The sequence below is a fragment of the Hipposideros armiger genome, unplaced genomic scaffold (genome assembly GCF_001890085.2).
Source record: "Hipposideros armiger isolate ML-2016 unplaced genomic scaffold, ASM189008v1 scaffold_4, whole genome shotgun sequence".
Lineage (NCBI taxonomy): Eukaryota > Metazoa > Chordata > Mammalia > Chiroptera > Hipposideridae > Hipposideros > Hipposideros armiger.
Genome location: NW_017731354.1, coordinates 7,643,752 through 7,665,263, shown reverse-complemented (window position 1 = coordinate 7,665,263; position 21,512 = coordinate 7,643,752). Strand labels below are relative to the sequence as shown.

At 36.0% G+C, this 21,512-nt stretch overlaps 1 protein-coding gene across 1 annotated transcript in view; it reads right to left on the bottom strand.

Moving 5' to 3' along the window:
• CHD9 (chromodomain helicase DNA binding protein 9) overlaps positions 1 to 21,512 on the bottom strand; it is a 135,656-nt gene that overhangs the window by 32,348 nt on the left and 81,796 nt on the right. The window contains exons 18-23 of the mRNA XM_019644273.1: positions 20,717 to 20,896; positions 14,323 to 14,433; positions 10,478 to 10,674; positions 9,838 to 10,037; positions 4,771 to 4,930; positions 4,249 to 4,338 (exon numbers count right to left, since the gene is read on the bottom strand). Of these exons, the coding sequence (XP_019499818.1) occupies positions 4,249 to 4,338; positions 4,771 to 4,930; positions 9,838 to 10,037; positions 10,478 to 10,674; positions 14,323 to 14,433; positions 20,717 to 20,896 (938 nt within the window). The remainder of the gene's footprint in view (positions 1 to 4,248; positions 4,339 to 4,770; positions 4,931 to 9,837; positions 10,038 to 10,477; positions 10,675 to 14,322; positions 14,434 to 20,716; positions 20,897 to 21,512) is intronic.

Below are 21,512 nucleotides of genomic sequence, written 5' to 3'. Positions count from 1 at the left end.
CGGCGACTCATGGCAGCCCAGCTCCAGGTTGAGCTGTTGTTCAGCATCTTAGCTGTAGAGGGCAGTGTCACTGGCCCTCCTATGTGGGATCCGAACCGGGGCCCTCTGGCATCCCAAGCGAGTTCTTAACCATCGCGCCACTCGGCCGGCCCTAATAAATTACTTTTTATTTTTTGTCTTGCCAGCAGAAAAAGTTTTTAACCCAGACACACAGAGAAACGGATAGAGAACTTTCTCTACATTCTTAAAGAAATTTTTCTGCACTTAAATGAGCATCTTATTATATCTATTTTTACTTAAAAACAGAAGGGTCACAATCACAATATTTTCTAGTTTAGTGTAGAAAAACAGAAAAAGAGGAAGAGTGATTTTCCAGTATGGCAAAAGATGAAAAAGATGAGGAAAAGTACAAAGAAAATATCTATTTTTGATTGGTTCCTCACCAGGGCTAAACAAAGCATAACCATGGAAAAATAAAGGAAAGAGGAAATACTATAGAGCCTGGAGATAGAATCCCCGTGGGGAAAACAGTGGGTCAGATAGTTCCCATCACTAACCATGAAGTGGCACTGTACCCCCAAAACGTAAAAGGCACTCAGTGCATATCTCACGTTCCAAGGCAAGCACCATATGCATGTTAAGTGTCCATTAACTGCTAGGCAAAGGAGTATATATAATAAGGTGCATGTGCTCCTGTTGATGCTGTTTTTAAAGACTCAGTTCCCTGATGTCTCTTACATAAAGCCTCCTCTAACTTCTGAAAGCCAGGTCACTCATCCCTACGTGCCATAATGGCAATCGTAAGACAGACGGAGCCCTGCTCTGGTGAAGGGGTCCTTGCACTGCTGTGTGATGAGTGCTGTGACACCAGGTATGTGCCAACCCAGACCTGAGGGGTCAGGAAAGGCCAAGTAGATGTCACCTGGGCAGTAAGAGGGGGAAAATGGAGGAAAGGGGGAAATAGAATGTTCTAGCAAGAATGTAAAGGCCTGGCGATGATGACACATTTGAGAATGTGCCTGAAGTTCAGAAGAGCGATGTGGGCTGGACACAGATTTAGAAGACATCAGTTTAGAAATAAAAATTGACTCCACAGAAAAGATAACACCCAAAAACAGTAAGTGACACGGAGGGCCAATGTGAAGACATTTAAAAGACAGGTAGAAGAGGTGCCTAAAAAGCAGCAAGAAGCTAAAAAGAAAACCTATAGGAGAATGGCATCACAGAAGCATTTTAAGAAGCTAATAAAGGTAAAGGAAGGTAAACGATAATGTATCCATCAAATTTAGCCCCAAAAATGGTGGTGGAGAATTTCCCAGAGTGGGAGGTGGAGTGAGGGTGTCAGAGTGAATTGTTATGGAATGCACAGTAAGGGGGAGAGGAGGAGGAGACGGCAAATACAGACGCTTCTTAGAATGTGGGCATGACATCAAGGGGAGTAACACTGTAGGAAGGAGATAGGGGGTCCACAAGTGACTGGGTGAGCGAGTGGACGAGTGAGTAAGCGTTCTTTGAGGGAGATGTAAACGTTAAAATCCAAAGGAGAAGCCTGGGCAGGGAGATTAATGAAAGATAGAAACATGAGGATAATTCACAGAGAGCATACATGGATCGGATCCAGTCAGGCCAAGAGAAAAGTGCAGTCCATTAGGCAACAATTATTTACCGGGTGTTATAACTTCCCATATTCTAGGAGCTGGGAATACAATGATCAATAAGACAGACAGCATACTTAACTTTCGAGCATCTTGAATTGTAATGGGAAGAGAAAGACCATAAAAAATAAATATGCTTTTCAATAGCAATAGGCATCATGAATGAGAATAAACTAGGGTTAAGTAGTCCTGAGTGACTGGTAGGCTGCGTTAGCCTGGGTGGGCTGGGGAGGCCCCTCTGAGGAGGTACGACGTCAGCTGAGGCCTGAATAACTTTAAGAAGCAGCACTGTGGAAGATCGGGGGAAAGCGTATTTGGATCAAGAGGAATAGGACAGAATGAGCCTGACATGGCAGGCTGGAGGAACAGAAACATCAGCGTGGCTGGAGCACTGTGGGTAAGGGACAGAGTGAAGGCAGAAGTCACAGAGGTACACAGGGACTGTAGGCCATCAGGAGTTAGGATTTTATTCTAAGGAAAATGCAAAGCATCTGGAAGGTTTGAACAAGAGCTGCGATGGCCGGATTTTTGCTTCAGAAAGATCACTCTGGCTGCTGTGTAAAGGTCAGACTAGAAAGGCCAAAGCAGAGGCAGAGACCCAATTAGGAGGGCACTGCACAAGTCTAAACATGTGATAATGGTGGCTGGGACTGGGGTTTAGCACAAGAGATGGTGAAAAGTGCTCAGGTTTGGCACGTACCTTGTTGAGCTAGCAGGGCTTCCTGTAGAGTTTGAGGAGTCCAGAATGACACGAGGACAACTAGCACCAAGAAGGCTTGTGTGTGGGAAGGTGGGAGGGAAAGAACTGGAAACAGAAGATTTGGGAGAACCAGGGAAGATTTAAGATGTCCACTAGACTTTCAAGTGGACATGCTGGGAGTCAGCTAATCACTCAGCTTAGAGCTCAGGGGACAGGCCTGAGATGAATATGTGAATCTGAGTCACCTGTTTCTAGATCATATTTGGTACGATGCAGCTACATGAGTTCACCTAAGGAGAAAAGGACAGGCAAAAAAGAGAGCTGAGAACAGAGCTCGTGGTCTGTCCATCATTTAGAGATCTGGTAGAGGCACAAGAGCTAGCAAAGGAAAAAGGACAACTCGGTAGAGAAAGCCACATGGATGCCCACGGGAGACAGCACTTCAAGCAGGGAGAAGTAGAGTATGTTTGGAGAACTGATCACATTGCAGGTCACTAGTGGCCTTGTTAACAACCATTTCAGTGGGGTTGTGGGGTTAAAGACTAAGTGAAATGTAAGGTGAAAAAGAGAGTAAACACACACAAACAACTCTTCAGAGAAGTTTGGTGTGAAGGTAAGCAGAGCAATGGAGCGGTAGTGTGTAAGCTACAGGAATTCTTTTCTTTTTCAAGCGAATGATATTAAGGCATGTACACAGGCCAGGAGAACGATTCAATAAGGGGGTGGGGTGGGGGGATGAGGATTCAAAAAAGAAAAAAGATGGCTCCAGGAGTGACGTCCTTCAAAGGAAAGAGTTCCAGGGCACACGGGCTGCCTTAGGAGGAAGGACGTTTTCTACTGTATCCCAAGGGAAGGAACAGGTGGACACACATGGGAGTAGAAGTAAAGGTAGCTCTTGTGTGACTGTGGCTATTTTCACCATGAAATAATGGCAGTCATTCAGAGAGGGTGGTGGTGGTAGGGTGGGAAGATGGTCAGAGGAGAGAGGTGTGGACTGGTCCTCTTAAAGAGCGAGAAAGTGAAAGTACTGGTCACAGTGGTTAAAAAACCTGTTTGTGATTAGTATCATTCAGGATCAATGCTCAGGAATTTGAAGTGAGTCACTTCAGCAGAGCTGCTTGAATTTTCTCCAGCAATGTTCAACTGCTTAGGTGTAGGCCAGGAGTAAATGGATACTTGGGTTTATCCTGAGCTGGAGTTGTGCACGTAAGTAGAACAGAGCGACAGGCAGGCAAAGGATGTTACTTAATGATCTGAGTGTGGGACTACAGAACGTAGGCTGAGTAAGGAGGAAAGCAGGGGCATGCAAGTGGTGGTAGATAGTCAGTGGTAAGATGAAGGACATCGTGATGAAGACACAGAGCAGAGTGAAAAGTACCCGAGAGTTAAGGGAGTTTGAAAGAAAGAAGTAATTGTGGAAATTTAAGAGGTAATGCTGTTGAGGATGGAAAGCTTAAGTATACGACTGAATATGTGGCTGTGGCGGGCAGAAAAAAGATGGTAGTAGATGAAAGTCAAAGAACTGAGAGACGAGGGTGCTGGATGGATCATCGTGGACATGCAAGTCGGTCACCATAAAACCTCTTCCATTGTAATGAGAGGGAAGAAAAAAAAGATGAGCACAGAAAGGTTAAGTTTCAGATTTGGTGGTAATAAGACACTACTACTACTATTATTGTTGTTATTATGTTATCCTTTTAGTGACAGAGCCAAAGATGAGGTTAATAGAAAAAGAGACAACATGTTAGTAAGGATTCATTCTCTAAGTCTGGTGGATTTTTTTTCTTGTGAATTTCACTAACTAATGAGCCACTTAATATACAGTTTTCTGGTCATACAGTTTTTGCCTAATCATGTTATTGAAAAATAAATATAAACAAGTATTTCATTTACCTTGCATCAACTCCATCAAATACTTTCTGACATTCACTTCCAATGACTTCTTGCTTCAGATAATACAGCATTCTTACACGAAGCAAAACCCTAATAATGAGGGAGAAGAAATCAAAAGAAACAAAGATATTAATCATTAAAGAAAATCCATCCATGGGGTTTAAATTAGAAAAGAATAAACAGAATTTTCATAATGAAATAACTTCTGATTAAACAAATCTTATTACTACCATATATGTATATATAAAACAGGTTTCTCCAAAATCTCCACAATCATCATTATTTAATATCCAAGTAAGATATAGTGAGGTCATTTCGAGGCCAGTTTTATTTCTCTCTCTGTTGATGAAAACAGTGACACAAGAGGCACCGTGATATGCTGAAGGGTACCCTGTGAGATTAAGATTAGAAGTGGTCCTAGACCACATTGTCTCTACTCAAAATCAGCATGCTTTCAGATTATTAATAAATTCAGAAAAGTAACCTTTGAGCGAGCTGTGTTAAAAACACCCCACTACCTACTTATTACAGTGGTGTTTTATATGTTTTTTGTAGCCTTCATCTTGAAGTAGCTGCTCAGGATTATATTTCCGAAGCCATTCTGCTTTCTGGATATCAAATGAGCTGGTCTGGGTCTTTACTTTCTTCCCTTTTCGGCCCCTGGGTACTGGGGCTGATAGGCCTGTTAAAACAAGAAGAGCATGTCAAATCAGGGATCATTTGTCCAAAAGATCTGCAATTTGAAACATTTTTTCAATGCAATAAATTTCTGGAGACTTTCAGAGGTCTATGAAGGCTCTACAAAGATCTTTAAAATAATTATAACTATAATACTGATACAATCATAAGATATGGATTAACATGACGTTACACATATATTAACACAATTTCCCACAGTAATTCTTATATCTCATGTGAATCATTCTGATTTCCTTTTTGTTCCAAAACACATTATTTTTTTCAAAATGTAAAAATCAAATGACAGACCTTGCCATCTGCTTTACTTCTGCTTCCCTAGTTACAAAATAATTTTTGTCTTCAACTTTGAAAACTGATTTTACTAATAACATGGATTAGGTTTACCCAATACGGATTCCTGTTTATTTCTTTGATATTTCGGTTGTGAAATATTTCAGAAATACAATAAAGAATTCCCACTCTTAATATTCTATATTTGGTCAGTTTTTTATTGAAGGAAATAACACATAGTTGATGTCCCATTCACTCTTACCTCCCCAGAGAAAATCACCAGCCTGAATGTTTTTTATTACATGCATGTTTATACTTGTATGTTGGAGAAATATTGAATAAATTTTGTGACATTATATTATACATATAATTCTGCAACTTATTTACTACTGTAGATTTTTTTGAGATTAATACTTGCTGATTCATGAGGCTCTAATTCATCCATCTGCATTGCTGTGTAAAAATCTCTTGTATGACTGTACCACTTCATATTAATCTTCAATGATGCTTGAGTTGTTATACTTACAATTTTTCACACTTACCAATCATGCAGTTTTCACTCTTGCTTTCAATTCTTACCTCATGTATCTTTTCCTTGCTGTATTCTACCAGCTAGGAGTTGCATCATAGTGGTAAATGATGCATTTATGTCCATTTGTCGTTTTATCCTTAAAATTTTGGTGGTTTTACCTTTATATTTTGAGGCTATTTTGTTCAGTGCATACAAATTCATAATTATATTTTCTTTTATGGGTTGGTCTTTTGTATTATTAGGTAGTGTGCTTTTTAAAATCCTAATTAATGCCTTCTATCTTAAACTTTATTTTGTTCTATGTTAATATTGCTTTGTATTCCAGTCCTCTTCACTCTTGTTGGTTTGGAAACTAAACAGTATATGCATACTTAAATTGTCCTAAAATGTAGGCATTTTACACTGTTAAACTTATCCCTAACAAAATTTTCTCAAATTTCTCATTTAATCCAACTTACTTTTTTATTTCTGCTACATGTAACTTAGAATTTATTGGAGATCTGTTTGCTTTAATTGTTTCTATAGCACTTTACTCTTCTTTCAAAACCAAAATACATGAGATATTTTTGAAGATATTAATGAGTTTTTTAAAACTTGTCTTCTCCTTTTTCAGTTGCCTTGTTTATTGTTTTCCTTGTTTCCTTCAAGTTCATTTTAAGGATTTGTTTTTAATCCCTCTCTCTCACTTTGGAGACTTTCCTCCTATATAATATCCTTGGTCGTTTGCTCCTATTTCAGAATGACAGAGCAAAGAGCTGATAGGTCATCTGAACGGTGAACTAACTGACAGGAATCACTGAAGGGTAATCTTGGTGGTTTCTTCCTGTCATGATCTTTTTTTTTTTCCCCCCAAAGATTTTTATTGGGGAATTGGGGGAAGGGAAACAGACAAGCTGCTGTCCTTTTGTTCTTCAGTCTAGTTGTGGAAGACGTTGCTTCACTGGCCCAAGTTGGCACCATCATTGCGCTCTTGCCAGACGAGGCACATCAGTCGCCGGCTTCTGGACGGCCGCTCACAGCGGCTGCTGGCTGTTCACGCTGGCTGCTGGCCACACAGGGTAGCCCATGGCAACCCACTTGCCGTCGCTGGCAACTCACAGCAGCCCAGCTCCAGGTTGAGTCGCTGTTCAGCATCTTAGCTGCAGAGGTCAGTGTCACTGGCCCTCATATGTGGGATCTGAACCAGGGCCCTCTGGCGTCCCAAGCCAGCTCTTAACCAACGTGCCACTCGGCCGGCCCCCTGTCATGATCTTTAGGTTTTGGCCTGGTCAGATTCATCAAAGAAAATTCCTTAGTTTTCTTCCTTGAGTTTCGTATTGTCCAGTATACAGACCTTCATTTAATCCCCACTTAGTAACTCCATACCCCAAATACCAACGCAAACACAGATTCACTATTTTACCCTCTCCAGGGAATAAACTTTCAGTCTTCATCCTGGCTCCAAAGAGTTGAAGAGGGCATTTAGGTATCTGAGACTCTTTTACAGAACATTAACTCAAAGCCCTTGTCCTTTAATTCCTTCTCCCTTTCATGGGTTCCTGATGTCATAAACTCGGGAAACATTTGGGTGGTATTAGAAGCACATCAGTGAGTTATTGCCTTTTCCCAATGCTAACCCAAGATTTAGCTCTCTGGTTCGTTTAGTTACCACTAATTCCAAAATTTTGTTGCTATTTCCTCTCCCATTAGCTCCACTTTTGAAGGTTTATGCCTATTTATTTTTTCATTATGAAATTAAGCATATACAAAAATAGTTGGAATAACATGATGGATCACCGTGTCCCATCATCCAACTTCAATAACTATCAACACATGGCCAATTTTGTTTCATCTGTACCCTGTTCACTCCCAACCTCCCATATTATTTTGAAGTAAATCTAACACATCAATCATTCTATTAATGAATATCAGAGTATCTTCTTTTTAATATATAAAACATAAGGCCTCCTCTAAAAAACAAAAAACTACAATACCATTATCAGCCCAAAGAAATATAATAATACTTCCTTAATAGTTGGTAGTCAAATTTACAACTGTCTAATAAACATAATAAAAAATTTTCCCTGGGTTGTTTGAATCAAGACCCAAATAAGGCCTACACACTGCAACTGGGTGAAGACTCTTAAATCTCTTTTAGATCACAACAGGGTTTTCAATCTCGGCGATAGACATGCTCCTCAACTTATGATGGGGTTATGTCCTGATAACCACGTTACAGGTTGAAAATATCGTAAGTTGAAAATACAGTAATACACCTAACCTACTAAACATCAGTGCTTAGCCTAACCTACCGTAAACGTTCTCAGAACATTTATATTAGACTACAGTTGGGAAAAATCATCTCACACAATAAATACAGTACACAGTATTGGTTGTTCACCCTCGTGATCGTGTGGCTAGCTGGGAGCTGTGGCTCCCTGCCACTGTCCAGCATTATAAGTATCGTGCCGCATGTCGCTAGCCCAGGAAAAGATCAAAGTTCCAAATTCCAAATACAGATTCTACTGAATGTGCATTGATTGTGCACCATCGTAAAGCCTAAAAAATCATAAGTCAAAACCATGGTAAGTCAGGAACTATCTCTATTGGTATTTTGAGCTGCATAGCTCTTCACTGTGGGGTGCTGTCTTGTGCATTCTTGGTCTCTACCCACTAGATGCCAATAACATGCTCAAAGTTATGGCAACTCAGGGTGGGGATGGGATTCGGGCACTGGTTTATAGAAACCCTATCTATTTCTTCCCCTCCCAGTATTTATTTGCTGAAAAAACTAGGACTTTTGCCAGTTGAATTTATCAAGCTTAATGTCTTAATATGTTTTCTTTATTGACATGTAAGTGGGGTCCCAAAGAGTAAAATTATATTTGTGTGAATCTTCTATCTTTATCAGAAGTCAGCTTTTCACATTAATAATTTCATTGCATCCTATGGAGATAGGCCTCCAATGATCACCTTATTCTAAAATAGGTGCTTTCTGTTGTTCTCTATCTTAGCACCTATTTACTTATCAGTACTTACTTCAATCTTTAATTATTTAGTTAATTCACCTAGATTTGTATTATGTCTGTCTACCTAACCAGAATGTAAGGTTCATGAGCCCAAGGATGTTGTCTATCTTGTTTCTTCTTATCTTCTCAGTATCATGCACAAGAAGCATGTAGCAATCACTTTAGTAGTTATTTGTTCATTAAATAAAACAAAATTTAACACAACTTTAAAGGCACATTAACTTTTTTATCTGTATTAAAAATGCAATTATTTTATTCTATGAAATAATTATTTGATGCAGAAAAGAATGTTCTGTTATCAATGCTGTGGAGAAAAAAGTACTTGTATATACCGCTGATAAGACTGTAAATTTGGTATAGCCACATGTGACAGCAAATTAGTATTTATGAAAATTTAAAATTATATGCATGTTTCCCAAACTATAGTTACATACAAACTGCTGAGGAACTTGTTAAAATGTAGATTGTGATTCAGTAAGTCTGAGGCCTACGTTTCTGCATTTCTAAGAAGATTCCAGGAGATGCTAAGGCTATAAATCCATAGATCACATTTTAGGTCTTAAGGATGTACATATATATGCTATACTCAACAATTCTATTTCTTGATATTTACTGTGATAGATTTATTCATGAGCACAAGGATGAACGTATAAGGATCTTCACTGAAACTTGTTTTCCAATTACCTAAAAGTGGAAATGTCCTAAAAGCCCATCATTGAAGGAAATGCTAAATGAATTATGGAATATCCATACTTTGTGGACTACTAAGCAGGAGTTTAGTGCTTTAGGAGTTTAGCACAGAGACAGTGCTACTTGAATATGGATAGGAAGAGCTCAAAGACATACTGTTGTGTCAACAGCTTGCAAACCGATACATGTTTGATAATGGTACCTAAAACTCAACAAACTGGTAACATTGGTATTTTCTTAAGTTGGAACATGAACAGAGGGTGAAGGATAAAGGCTTTTTAATATTGTCTGTAATGCTTCAGTGTTTTATAGGGTAATATGTTGAGTATTACTTATGGAACTAAAAATACGTTGGAAAAAAAACAAAACAAAACAGAGGAAGGTTCATACCAAGATGATTTTGTAGCTCTCGTGTCTGCCCATCTTCAGTTGGAGTAATGAGATCCCATATGAAGCCTTTAATTTTCTCATCTCCCCGGTAATGAATAAGGCAATATGCTAAGAGGGCTCGGCAAATTATTTCCACATCATGTTCATTTAGCTGCCTTTTAAAACGACCATGTGATAGAATCTCTCTCCATCGGCCCCATCTGGTTAAAAAGGTATATTTACATTAATACTGAGCAAGTTATAAAAAAACCCAAAAACATAGCTCATGGATAAAAGGCCTCAAAACTGCAAAAAACACTGTCATTAACAGGATTTACTTAATAAAGGTTTTTACTCCATGAGTAAAATACAGCGGCATGGTACAGTAGTTTCTAGTATATTTTATTTGATAATGAATAACAACAATATCCATTTTGCATTACCGAATATGCAACTCTGAGGAGTTTAACTTAACTGATATTTATAATTTAAAATTTTTAAAAATCCCATCACTTTATTAAATATATGTTAAACATATAAATTCAGGGTATTTTAGAAATAGATATCGATTCTAACAAGATAAATACACTAGAATAGTATATGTTTTCTGTAACTTGACATGCCACACTACTAGCAAGAAACTTTGAAAATAATAGCTTACCCATAAACCAGCAGATTTTTCTCCACTCTGAAGCACTCGGTTCTTCCATAGCCATTGGAACGGTCACAGGGTCTCCGGAGTTTGGGCTTTTCTTCTCCTTCACTTTCGGCTTCAGATAATTCAGCCAATTCATCTTTTGTGGCACTAAAGGGTCTCGTTTGCTTCCTAATTCTTGGCGTGTCAATAACCAAACTGTTCTGTAAAATTTAACAGCTATTACTTGAAGGTCCTTTTACCATTTTGCTTATAACAGTGTCTGACATTTTCATCTTTCAAACTGTATAAATAATAAAAATCTAAATTGAATTATGAATTAATTAGGTGAAGAAAATTACAATCCATAAATTCAGCTTAAAAATATATTTTATGGGGCCAGCCAAGTGGCATGTTGGTTAAGAGCTGGCTTGGGATGCCAGAGGACCCCGGTTCGGATCCCACATATGAGGGCCAGTGACACTGCCCTCCACAGCTAAGATGGTGAACAACAGCTCAACCTGGAGCTGGGCTGCTGTGAGTCGCCAGTGACCATGTAGGCTGTAGCCCCTGCTGCAGTGGGTTGCCATGGGCTACTGTGTATAGCCAGCAGCCAGCGTGAGCGGCCAGCAGACACAATGAACGGCCGTCCAGAAGCCGGCGAATGATCTGCCTCGCCTGGGAAGGGCACAATGATGGTGCCAACTTAAGCCAGTGAAGCAACGTCCTCCACAACTAGACTAAAGAACAAAAGGACAACTTGTCTGTTCCCCTTCCCCCAATTCCCCAATAAAAAAAATCTAAAAAAAGCAACAACACACACACACACACACACACACACACACACACGTATTTATGGTTATATCAGATGCACAATACAATAACTTTCATATTAATAATTAAGCCAGATACCAAATTCTTTTTAATCCTGTGACTGTAATATCATAGTTATATATGTATGGTATTAAGGATTTTCAAGGAATAAAAAAATTTTTAAGTTGATTTGGCAGGTTGTTGGAATTCTGTAAGAAAAGTTTTCCCTTTCCCCTGTGCAGGTTTCATTAAAACACACACACACACACACACACACACACACACACACACCCCTAATTTTATTTTTTCTTGAGTAATTTCAAATGTCCTTTGCCCATAATCTTTTGACATTTGATGTATTTCTGATCAACTTTATTAGCTTTTATATAATAATATTAAGTTCCATATACACTTCAGCTACAAATAGTCTCAGCAGTATGACTGCACTTTTATTTTTTCACATTTTTATGAGATTTTTATTATATTATATAAAAATAAGATTTTTAATCTTATATATTTGAACATACCAAACATTTTCTTTGTGATTTCTAGTTGAGAATGTTTTCTCACAAAATATTTCATAAAATAAAAATCTAGTTTTTCTATTTTTGCATGCTTTAATTAAAAAATAAATTTTTTATCATAAATACAGATATATTATTACGATGCTTCTCTCCAATGCTAACTCCATATTCTAATCACAATTATTAAATACTCTTTTTTACTCTAATACTATCTTTTATTAAAATCTTATAATTGATCTTTTTCTGTTCTTATTCTATTCTTTGTTCTTAAAATCTCTTGGTGTCACACTATTTAAATTATGGTTCCTTTATAATATATTAATATACTTTTATATCTTAACATATAACTAATGCTTCTCTGTCTTAATTATACTTATTTTCAGAAAATTTTTCAATGTTTTTTAACAAAGTATAAATTAGAAAATATAACTGCAGAGTGTTTAATAACTATATGCTTCTATAAATTGATCTATAAAATCCATAACTCCTTAAGATAATCTACAAGGCCCTGTTGATTTGATCCATATCTATGGTGTCTGACCCTACCTATCACCACTATCACCACCTCCCTTCATTCTGCCACAATATCATTTCTCTTAGGGAATACATTGAGCTTGTTTCCACTAAAGGCTCACTGCCATTCTATCTAGCTTGAAAGCTCTTCCCTCATGTCTTTATATTGTTGTGTCTTATCATGCGAGTCTCAGCACAAAAGCCCCCCTCAGAGTCACCTCCCTTGGCCACTTTACCTAATGCTATCCACTCCTCCAGGCATTCTCTACAAGGTTACCGTTTTATTTTATTTTCTTTCTAAAAAACATCTTACGTATTTGTTTACTTCTGTCTAACCCATCAGGATTCGTAGGCTCTATAAAAGCAGGGGTTTGTCTGTCTTGTGCATTATTAGCCCTAATATGAGAATGGTGCTTGGCTCATACTGGGCCATAATTAGATACACAGCATAAATGTTATGTGTCTGTGTATTACCAATACATACTTTTGAAAAGTCATAAACAAAGATCATATTATACTCATTGTTCTACATATTTCTCTCTTTAAATTTAACTGTCTTGGAGCTCTTTCTATGTCAGTACACAGGGATCTACATGATTATTTTTATTTATTGCATTAGACAGTATGGCTGTACCATTCGTCTATCATAGGAGATTTAGGTTCTAAATTTTTTCTAAAGCAAATAATGTGGCAAAGAGCATCTCTGTACAATATCATTGTATATGGGTGACTATTGCTGTACAACAGATTCCTAGGAGTACATGTAATAGTATTGACTATGCATTCTTCTAAGGGAATTTTAGATTTTGTTCAGTCTTATGAAAAAACTTAACATTTTGATTTGGGTTGCATTTCTATTTTTATAAACTCTTAAAAATTTTTAAATATGTAGTTTTTCCTTTCCAACTGAAAAATCTCCCAATTAAATTTGTTAATTCACTTTACTGAAATCATATACATCTTTCGTTAGGTATAACCCTAAGTATATATATTTTTTCTACTATAAAGTATATCTCCTCTTTTCCTATAATTTTTCTTTTTTCTTTTTTCTTTTTTTTAGCTGAGCCATCCTGCTACCTATTGGTAGCTTAGCAGCTGCTCAGCTCGGGCTGGCATCGAACCGCTGTTGCTCAGAGCTCAAACTCTTGAGCGAGCTCTTAACCAACTGAGCCACTCGGCCGGCCCTCCTATAATTTTTCTATTTCTGTTAGTACCTATGTTTAGGAAGGCTAAATGGAATATTTATCTTTTATCCAATTAATTCACTAAACTCACTTACTTTTAATAGTGGTTTGCTGATTCCATTGTATTTTTAGGCATATAAACATGCCACATGAAAATAACGATTTTATTACTATCTTTTGAAATTTGTTTCATAGAGAATTATACATATTTCCAAAATATTTTAAATAATGACATTATTCATCATTGTACAATTTTACATTTTAAAATCCAAATACATCTCATGCATCAATCTTAGTATGAAATCCTTTTACTCATTTAGCAGTTATTTTGGTAGTACATAAGTCTCACAAACTGATTACAGAAGTGTCTTACAAAGTGAGCAATTATGTTATTATCAGTTCCATGAATTGTATTTTAGCTTTTTGGCCCTTTCTTCCTTAGTTCCAAGGGAAGTTATAATGAAATAGGTTAAAAATACCACTTTCTTGACTGCCTTTTCCTCCCCTCCTTTTATATTTGAAAGAAATATCATTAAAGGGATCTAACACCAACAAAACAAAGTTAAAGGGCAAAATAAAAACATGATTTAAAGAACTTTTAAAAATTAAAAAAAACACATAATTTTAAGAATCTAAATACTATCCTAAATTAAACTTTCCTCATATTACAACCTATCATGACAGGTATCAGAAGTATGAAATTTCTACTGCCCTACATCAATTTACTTATGCATGTAAATTAATTTTAGTAAGTACACAGTTCAATACCTTAAAATAGCATAATAATATTACCAAGTATTCCAAAAGGTAATTTTTGTAAAGGTAAAAAAATACTTACTCTGCCACTGATGGCATCAATATCTATTTCTGCCTTTTTAGCCCATTTTTGCCAGAAGTTAGGATCATCTAAGGAAATATCTGTCCGGTTTCCAGATGCTACAAAACTCGCCTGAAATAAATAATGGCAGGTTTTTAAAACGTTTTGAAGCTTAGAGGAAAAATTTATCAAAGCATATTTAAAACATTATCTCTTCACATTTACTGTGACTATAATTTGAAATTTAGCGTATGCACATACGTTCAGAAGATGAAACATACCACAGCAACTGCTTAAAGCAAAAGGCTTAAGGCAGAAGGCTGAATGCCAACACAGGCTGGAGCTTTAGGAGCAGAGTTAAATAAGTGGTTATTGTTGTTTAACTCAAACTTTTGGTAAGCAAGGATCAAATATTGTTGGTCAAGAAACCACACAGGACAGATATGCTTTCTAGAAACACCACGTGAATATTAAGAAATCAGGTTAGAGCAATAATTTGAAGCCTGCTTGTTCTTTACAGCTCATTTTCTGGTATTCTCCCACTTAACTTCAATCATATTATTAGATAAATATGTCTCCTAAAGAAAATGAAATACAGAATATGAGAAATAAAGAAAGATGAATCACTGTCAGTCTTTGTTTTTAAAACTATTTTCCTTACAACAAAAATATTTCATAATCATTGTAAAAATTTAATAAATTGAGGGTAATAAAATTAGAGAATATAAGTGATTTATATTCTTAAATATTGTAAAAAGTACAAAATCTTTTAGTTGTAATTAACTTTAAACATTACAGGTCAACACTGTAACATATAAACTAATAACCATTATTGAAACTGAAGTTCCTAAACATAAATATGCCACTTCAAAGAAAAGCCAACAAGGTGCTTGATAAAAATGAAACAAGCAATGAAGATACATGATGCTTTATGAAAGAAAAGGGCCTGAAAGATGCATGCTAACTCTTAAAAGAATTAATGGAAGAACATGGTGACATAAAATGATTTTCAAAGAAGGATATAATTAGTAAATGGTTTTAAGATAATATCTAATTATCTAGGATATAATCAAATGATTAAAACCTTCATTAAAAACTCATCTTGATGGTATTTTAAAATGCAAAATATCATACATTAAAAAGATAAAACTGTTACAAGTAAACAAGACATTTATAACATTCAAGTTTGAACACTGGAAAACTGATGATATCAAGGAATTATTGTGAATTTTATTTTTAAATGTGATAACTGTAGCTAATGTTAAAGAAATTTTTATCCTCAGAAATACATATGAAAAGATTTATGGAGATGATGGGATACTGTCTGGGATTTACTTTAAAATAATATAAAAGACAGGTAGGGTAGTAATTAAATAAGTTTAGCATGAGTTGATATCTGTTGAAGCTAATTGATGAACACACAGGTTTTATTATACTATTCTGTGTATATTTATAATTTGAATCTTTATAAAACATTGAAAAAAAATGAGTAGGAACAAAATTAAAATCCTAAATGCTTCTTGCTGAACTTTAAGATTCTGTTCATAACATTGCTTATATCAAGTAACAAGTACATTCATTCCATCAAAACATTTTTTTGAGATTGGGTTTGTAAGGTGCTTGTATATAGCAAGTATTAAATATAAATGTTTAAAAATGTGTACTTTGTTAGAATATTTATGAAACAAGTGACAGAAATAATGCTTTAATGAATTAAATTTAAATTTCCTTTTTTTTAATTTGCTCTAAACGATAGCTTTATTATTATTACTGTGAAACTACTGAAATAAGTAATTTTTTTATTTCTTTGAAATGATCAGTGTGTTCGGGGAGAAACATGGCTCCCAAAGATGTCTAGGTTCTAATTCCTGGAATCTCGTAAGTGTTAGTTTATATGGCAAAAAGAACTTGGCAGATGTACATTATCCAAGTGGGTCCCAAACGTAATCACAACTGTCCTTATAAGAGGAAAGAGGAGGCCATTTCACTACAGAAGAGGAAGAGGCTATGTGACAACACAAGCAGAGACTGGAATAATGTGGTCACAAGCCAAGAAAAGCAGGCACTCTTAAAAGCTGGAAGAGATAATAAACAGATTCTCCACTGGAAACTTCAGAAGGAACCAGCCCTGCTGATAACCTTGATTTCAGCCCTGTAAGGATCATTTTGGACTTTCGACATCTAGAACTGTAAGACAATAAATCTGTTTTAAGCCACTAACTTTGTGGTAATTTGGTACAGAGGCTATAGGAAATAATACAGCAAGACACTTCTTAATGATAAACAACATATTTTAAAGACTCATATCCAACTGAAAAAAAGCAAAGTCTAATTAGCTTGATAAAACAAAAAGCAGATAGCCAACTGCATAAAAGTATATGATGGCAATTCATCAAAATAGTATGAATGAGTATGAGAAACTGGCATCATCTTACTGCTCAAGTAGCTCCTAAGCTCTGAGGAGACTTCATTTTGTTAATTCAGAAATAAAATTTTTAACTAATATGATATCCATACTTCATTAATATCCAAATCTTCATTAATATAAACATCAATTTTTAGGATCAATGAAAAGTTCACTGAAGTTCACAGGGCTTCATTTTATGCTATAGTTTCATTGATATATGCTTCAAGTTTAAGCAATCTAGCAAATGAGCATTTGCTTTACAAGAATTGGAGAATATTTAACATGAAAAGCCATTAAATATAAAGTCATTAAAATAAAAAAATGGGTTTTGAAACATTACTTTATGGTTGCTTACCTTAAAAAAAAAGTTCTAGGGTACAATGGATAATCATTTTTATTCTGCTATCAGATAACTGTTGATAATTAAAATAATTTGCCTGGAAGAAACTAATGATTAAATAGCTTTTTAAATATTCATTATAAGAGAAGTGGTAAAATTATTTTTCAAATCATTTTTTTATATTTGTAAATAATTCCAAAATCTACTGTTAACTGACATGTAACATATTTTCAAGTTGTCTAACATGTAACAATGGATTAATGGCCATAGAAATGCAACGCCTGTTGTGGAAGATATCATCAAGAACAGGTTTACCAACTCCTTCCCAAATGTTAAATAAATATCCTAGCTCCCAGAATAATATTTTTCTTTAAATGTATTCTTTTAATCATTAAAACCCTTAATTATTTATTAGGAAAGACTTTTAAATGGTGAAATCTATCTTCCTATATCAGAAAGTTGCAAAAAGAGAGTAGGTACCACAGAAGGGCCCTCACAAATAAGCAATCCATCTGAAGAATGATTCTGACAATTTTGTCTTGTTTTTTATTTTGAGAATTAAGTAATTCAAAGTATTTTGTTCTATACCAAGTATTTTTAAAATCAGACCAGAAACTCTATTTCTAGCATCCACCTGATTGCCCTCATGAAAATCTTTCAAAACAATGTTTAGGTGATACGACCACTTATAAATGAAGTTACCAATAATGATTTATTTGATGGATATGTACTAAGTTTAAATAGTCTTATTATGCACAATGTTCCATATACATAGCTTCTTATCAAAACTATTTGATAATGCAAAGAAACACAGACTGGAATTACTTCATTTATCCACACCACTGAAAACAACTGTGCATAGTCAAAGTCTTTGGCAATTCCAGGAAGGTATAAAATACTATCAACTTTGCATCTTCGGTGCCACTATATATAGTGATGCCATATTCCACTATGCTAAATGCTCACTAAATAGTGGCATTGCCACACAAATATGGAAATGAACAAATTATAAAACAACCACAAGCACACTCTCTGGACTTGCCTCAGCAATTATGGTACCTCATCAGTCGGCTCTGTTTAAATCTAACTGTTACTCCCTGGTTTAAGGTTTAAATATATACATTAAAATGCTTAAGTATTTCACATTAGAAGAGCACAGTTGGTTATGATTAGAGCACACCTGAGTAAAATTAAATACTCACATAGCCCTTTACAGCAAAACAGGAAAGGCCAAGCATGATTATGCTCTCGTTTAAAGAAAAGGCTCACTTGTAAAGGTGAAATTGTCCAAGGTCACTCAGCTTATGAGTCAGATGGGGTTCTAACTCTCCATGCATTATCATTAACTTTGTAAATAAGAAAGCCTGGAATCTTCTGGGGTCATTAAGTACTTTATATTCCTACACTGATTAAACAAACAAAAAAAAACAACCTTTAAGAATATCTCTATGCTTAGCCTAACTAACAAAGTCCATTTCTATGTCTAATGCCTTTTGATTAAATTAATTAGATCTCAGATAATTTCAAGCATAAGGGAAAAAAATATGAGTAGTGTACTGACAACTCGGGTAGAGCCAATGAATCTAAAATAAATCATTTTTCTCAGGAAGGAAGCTACAGCTGGGGTACATCTACCCAATCAAGACCAGGTTTAGTTCTCAGCCTTATCCCTCTGCAGTATTTCTTTCGTTTCCACAATACTACTTCCTTCTGATTTATTGTCCAGTAACTCCCAACTCTATACCTGTATCCGAGGCAACTCTCATGGACATCTCCGCTTGGGTGCCCTATAAATGCCACAAATACAACAGCTCCAATATTTTATTTTCTCCATATGAATTTCCTTCTCTTGCATACTCTATCTTATTTAATGACACCAGGACTCTCCTAGCTACTTGAGCCAGAAAATTTCAAGTCATTTTTTGTCTCCTCCCACAAATTCTAACTGATCATAAACTCCTGTTAATTAAGGTGGTTTTCCACTACTCTAATTCACCCATCATTATTTCCTAAATAAGCCTCTTATCTGATCTCCCTGCAGCTTGTCTTCTTCTTTCAAAACTCATTCTCTCCACTGATGGGTGGAGGTAAATTTTTAAACGGGATTGCACTAAGTCCATTTTCTGCTTGAAGGGATTTAAAAGCTTTTTAACAGCCTCAGGATCACGTGCAAATTCCTCAAAATGGAATTTTTGAGAGCCCTTCAAAATTTGGATCCAACCTCCCTAACCCCTTCATTTTCACCTCCACTGAACTCATACTGTGCATTCATAAAGGCCTATAACATAGTCCTTGAAATCTTCCTTGTAGTTTAGCAACATATAATTCATTAATGTGATCTTTTCTTTTGAAACACAATGAAATCTACATTTCCTTCAAGATTTGGTTCAAATGTTATTTTTTCTGGTAAGTCAGGGTTTCCTGATTCTCTACTCTCCAATTTTACCCAGAATTAATCATTTCCTCCTTTATGTTCTCATAACTAAAACCCTTTCATTTTAGTATTTCCAGTGTTGTTAAGTGCCTCACACAAGATTTCATTAGTTTGATGAATGAATGCAAGAGGAAAGTTTTCATTTGAAAGCTGATAACATTACTTTTGGTGTAGCACCTTCAACTACCTGCAAAAAACACACTTGTCTCCATAAAGATAAAGATTTCTGGGTTGAAAGCAGATTGGGGGATGGAGAACGAAGAAAATGTAGAAAGTAAATAAAGTGGAAAGGAAAAACCTGTATGAATTAGGGCAGGTGGGACATAATACTGCAATAAAAAACTCTTCAGATGAATGCAAGATATAGATTTACCATGTCTCTGATGCAAGGAAAAGAAAAACAAATATAAAAGCAGTTAGTAAACTTGTAATGTTTGCCCCACATAGGGCAGAATAGCTACTAACACTTCAAGAGACAAAATTTGTTTTACTGCCTCCAAATTAGATTTAAATATTTAAAATGAAATTAGAAATCCTTTCTCTCTTTTAAGTAAATTATAGTAGGCCCCCTTATTCTCCAGGGATATGTTCCAAGCCGGCCAGTGGGTGTTTGAAACTACAAATGGTATGAAACCCTATATACTATGGTTTTTCCCTATACATACCTATTTACGATAAGGTTTAATTCATAAATTGGGTACACTAAGAGATTAACGACAATAAAATAGATCAATTATAACAATGTACTATAATAAAAGCTATGTGAATGTGCTTTCTCTCAAAATATCTTTTGACTTATTTCTGGAATGTTCCATTTAATATTTTTATACCATGGTTGACTGAAATCATAGATAAGGGCGGACCACTGTGTTATAAGTTAATGTAAGATGATTTAACCTCCTATACTATTACTTATATTTTGCTCTAACTTTGACACATTTTTTACTTTCTAAATTTGATTTCAAATGTTCTACTCTGATTAATACTTAGAACTATTTCTGGTTATTATACCTATTCCATTTCACTAGGATCAAAAGAGTACATGGGCAATTTGATATGAGAGATCTGAAAAAATGAAAAAGAATATATTACCTACTTCTTTTGAGCTAATTCAATTTACTTAAATATAAAGTAGATGTTCTACAAATAATCAGTAGAGTAAGAGGCAGTGAAATTTTTTTATTATTGAATGTAGGTTACCAGTATAAATATATAAAATAGCATTCACTGTTACCTTAGCAAATGTCGACCCACGACCTTCTGACTCAATTGTAATAGTTTTTGTGCGACGTAGTAAAATCTGATCAATATCCTCTTCACAGAATTTAGAACCTTCATCTTCCTCTTCCATAATAGCGCCATAAGCACCTCTTCGAAGCAGATCTTCTATTTCCTTTTTGGAAAGCTGTTGAATCTAAAGAGAAAACAATTTTGGTAACAATATTTTTCTAAAGTTCATAGAATGAGAAAGTAACCCTAAAGAATGTCAAACACTGAGGTCTTATTTAAATTGCCATTTAGGGGTCGGCCGAGTGGCGCGTTGGTTAAGAGCTGGCTTGGGACACCAGTTCTGAGCAGCAAGCCCCCTGTTCGGATCCCACATGAGGGCGTGACACTGCCCTCTACAGCTAAGATGGTGAGCAGCAGCTCGACGTGGAGCTGGGCTGCTGTGAGTCGCCGGCGACGGTGTAGGCTGCAGCCCCTGCTGCAGTGGGCTGCAGTAAGCTACTGTGTGTGGCTGGCAGCCGGTGTGAGCTGCCAAGAGCCGCCGTGAGTGGCCGTCCAGAGACCGGTGACCAATCTGCCTCACCTGAGAAGAGCGCAATGATAATACCAACATGGGCCAGTGAAGCAACATCCTCTACAACTAGACTGAAGAACAAAACGACAGCAACTTGTCTGTTCCCTTTCCCCCTATTCCCCAGTGCTGTTCCCTGTTGCATTATAGCCAATTCCGTTACCACCCCCCTACACTAGCCTCTGACCCATTAGTCGAGAGAGTGTCTCGGAAAACTGAGGCCGGATGGAAT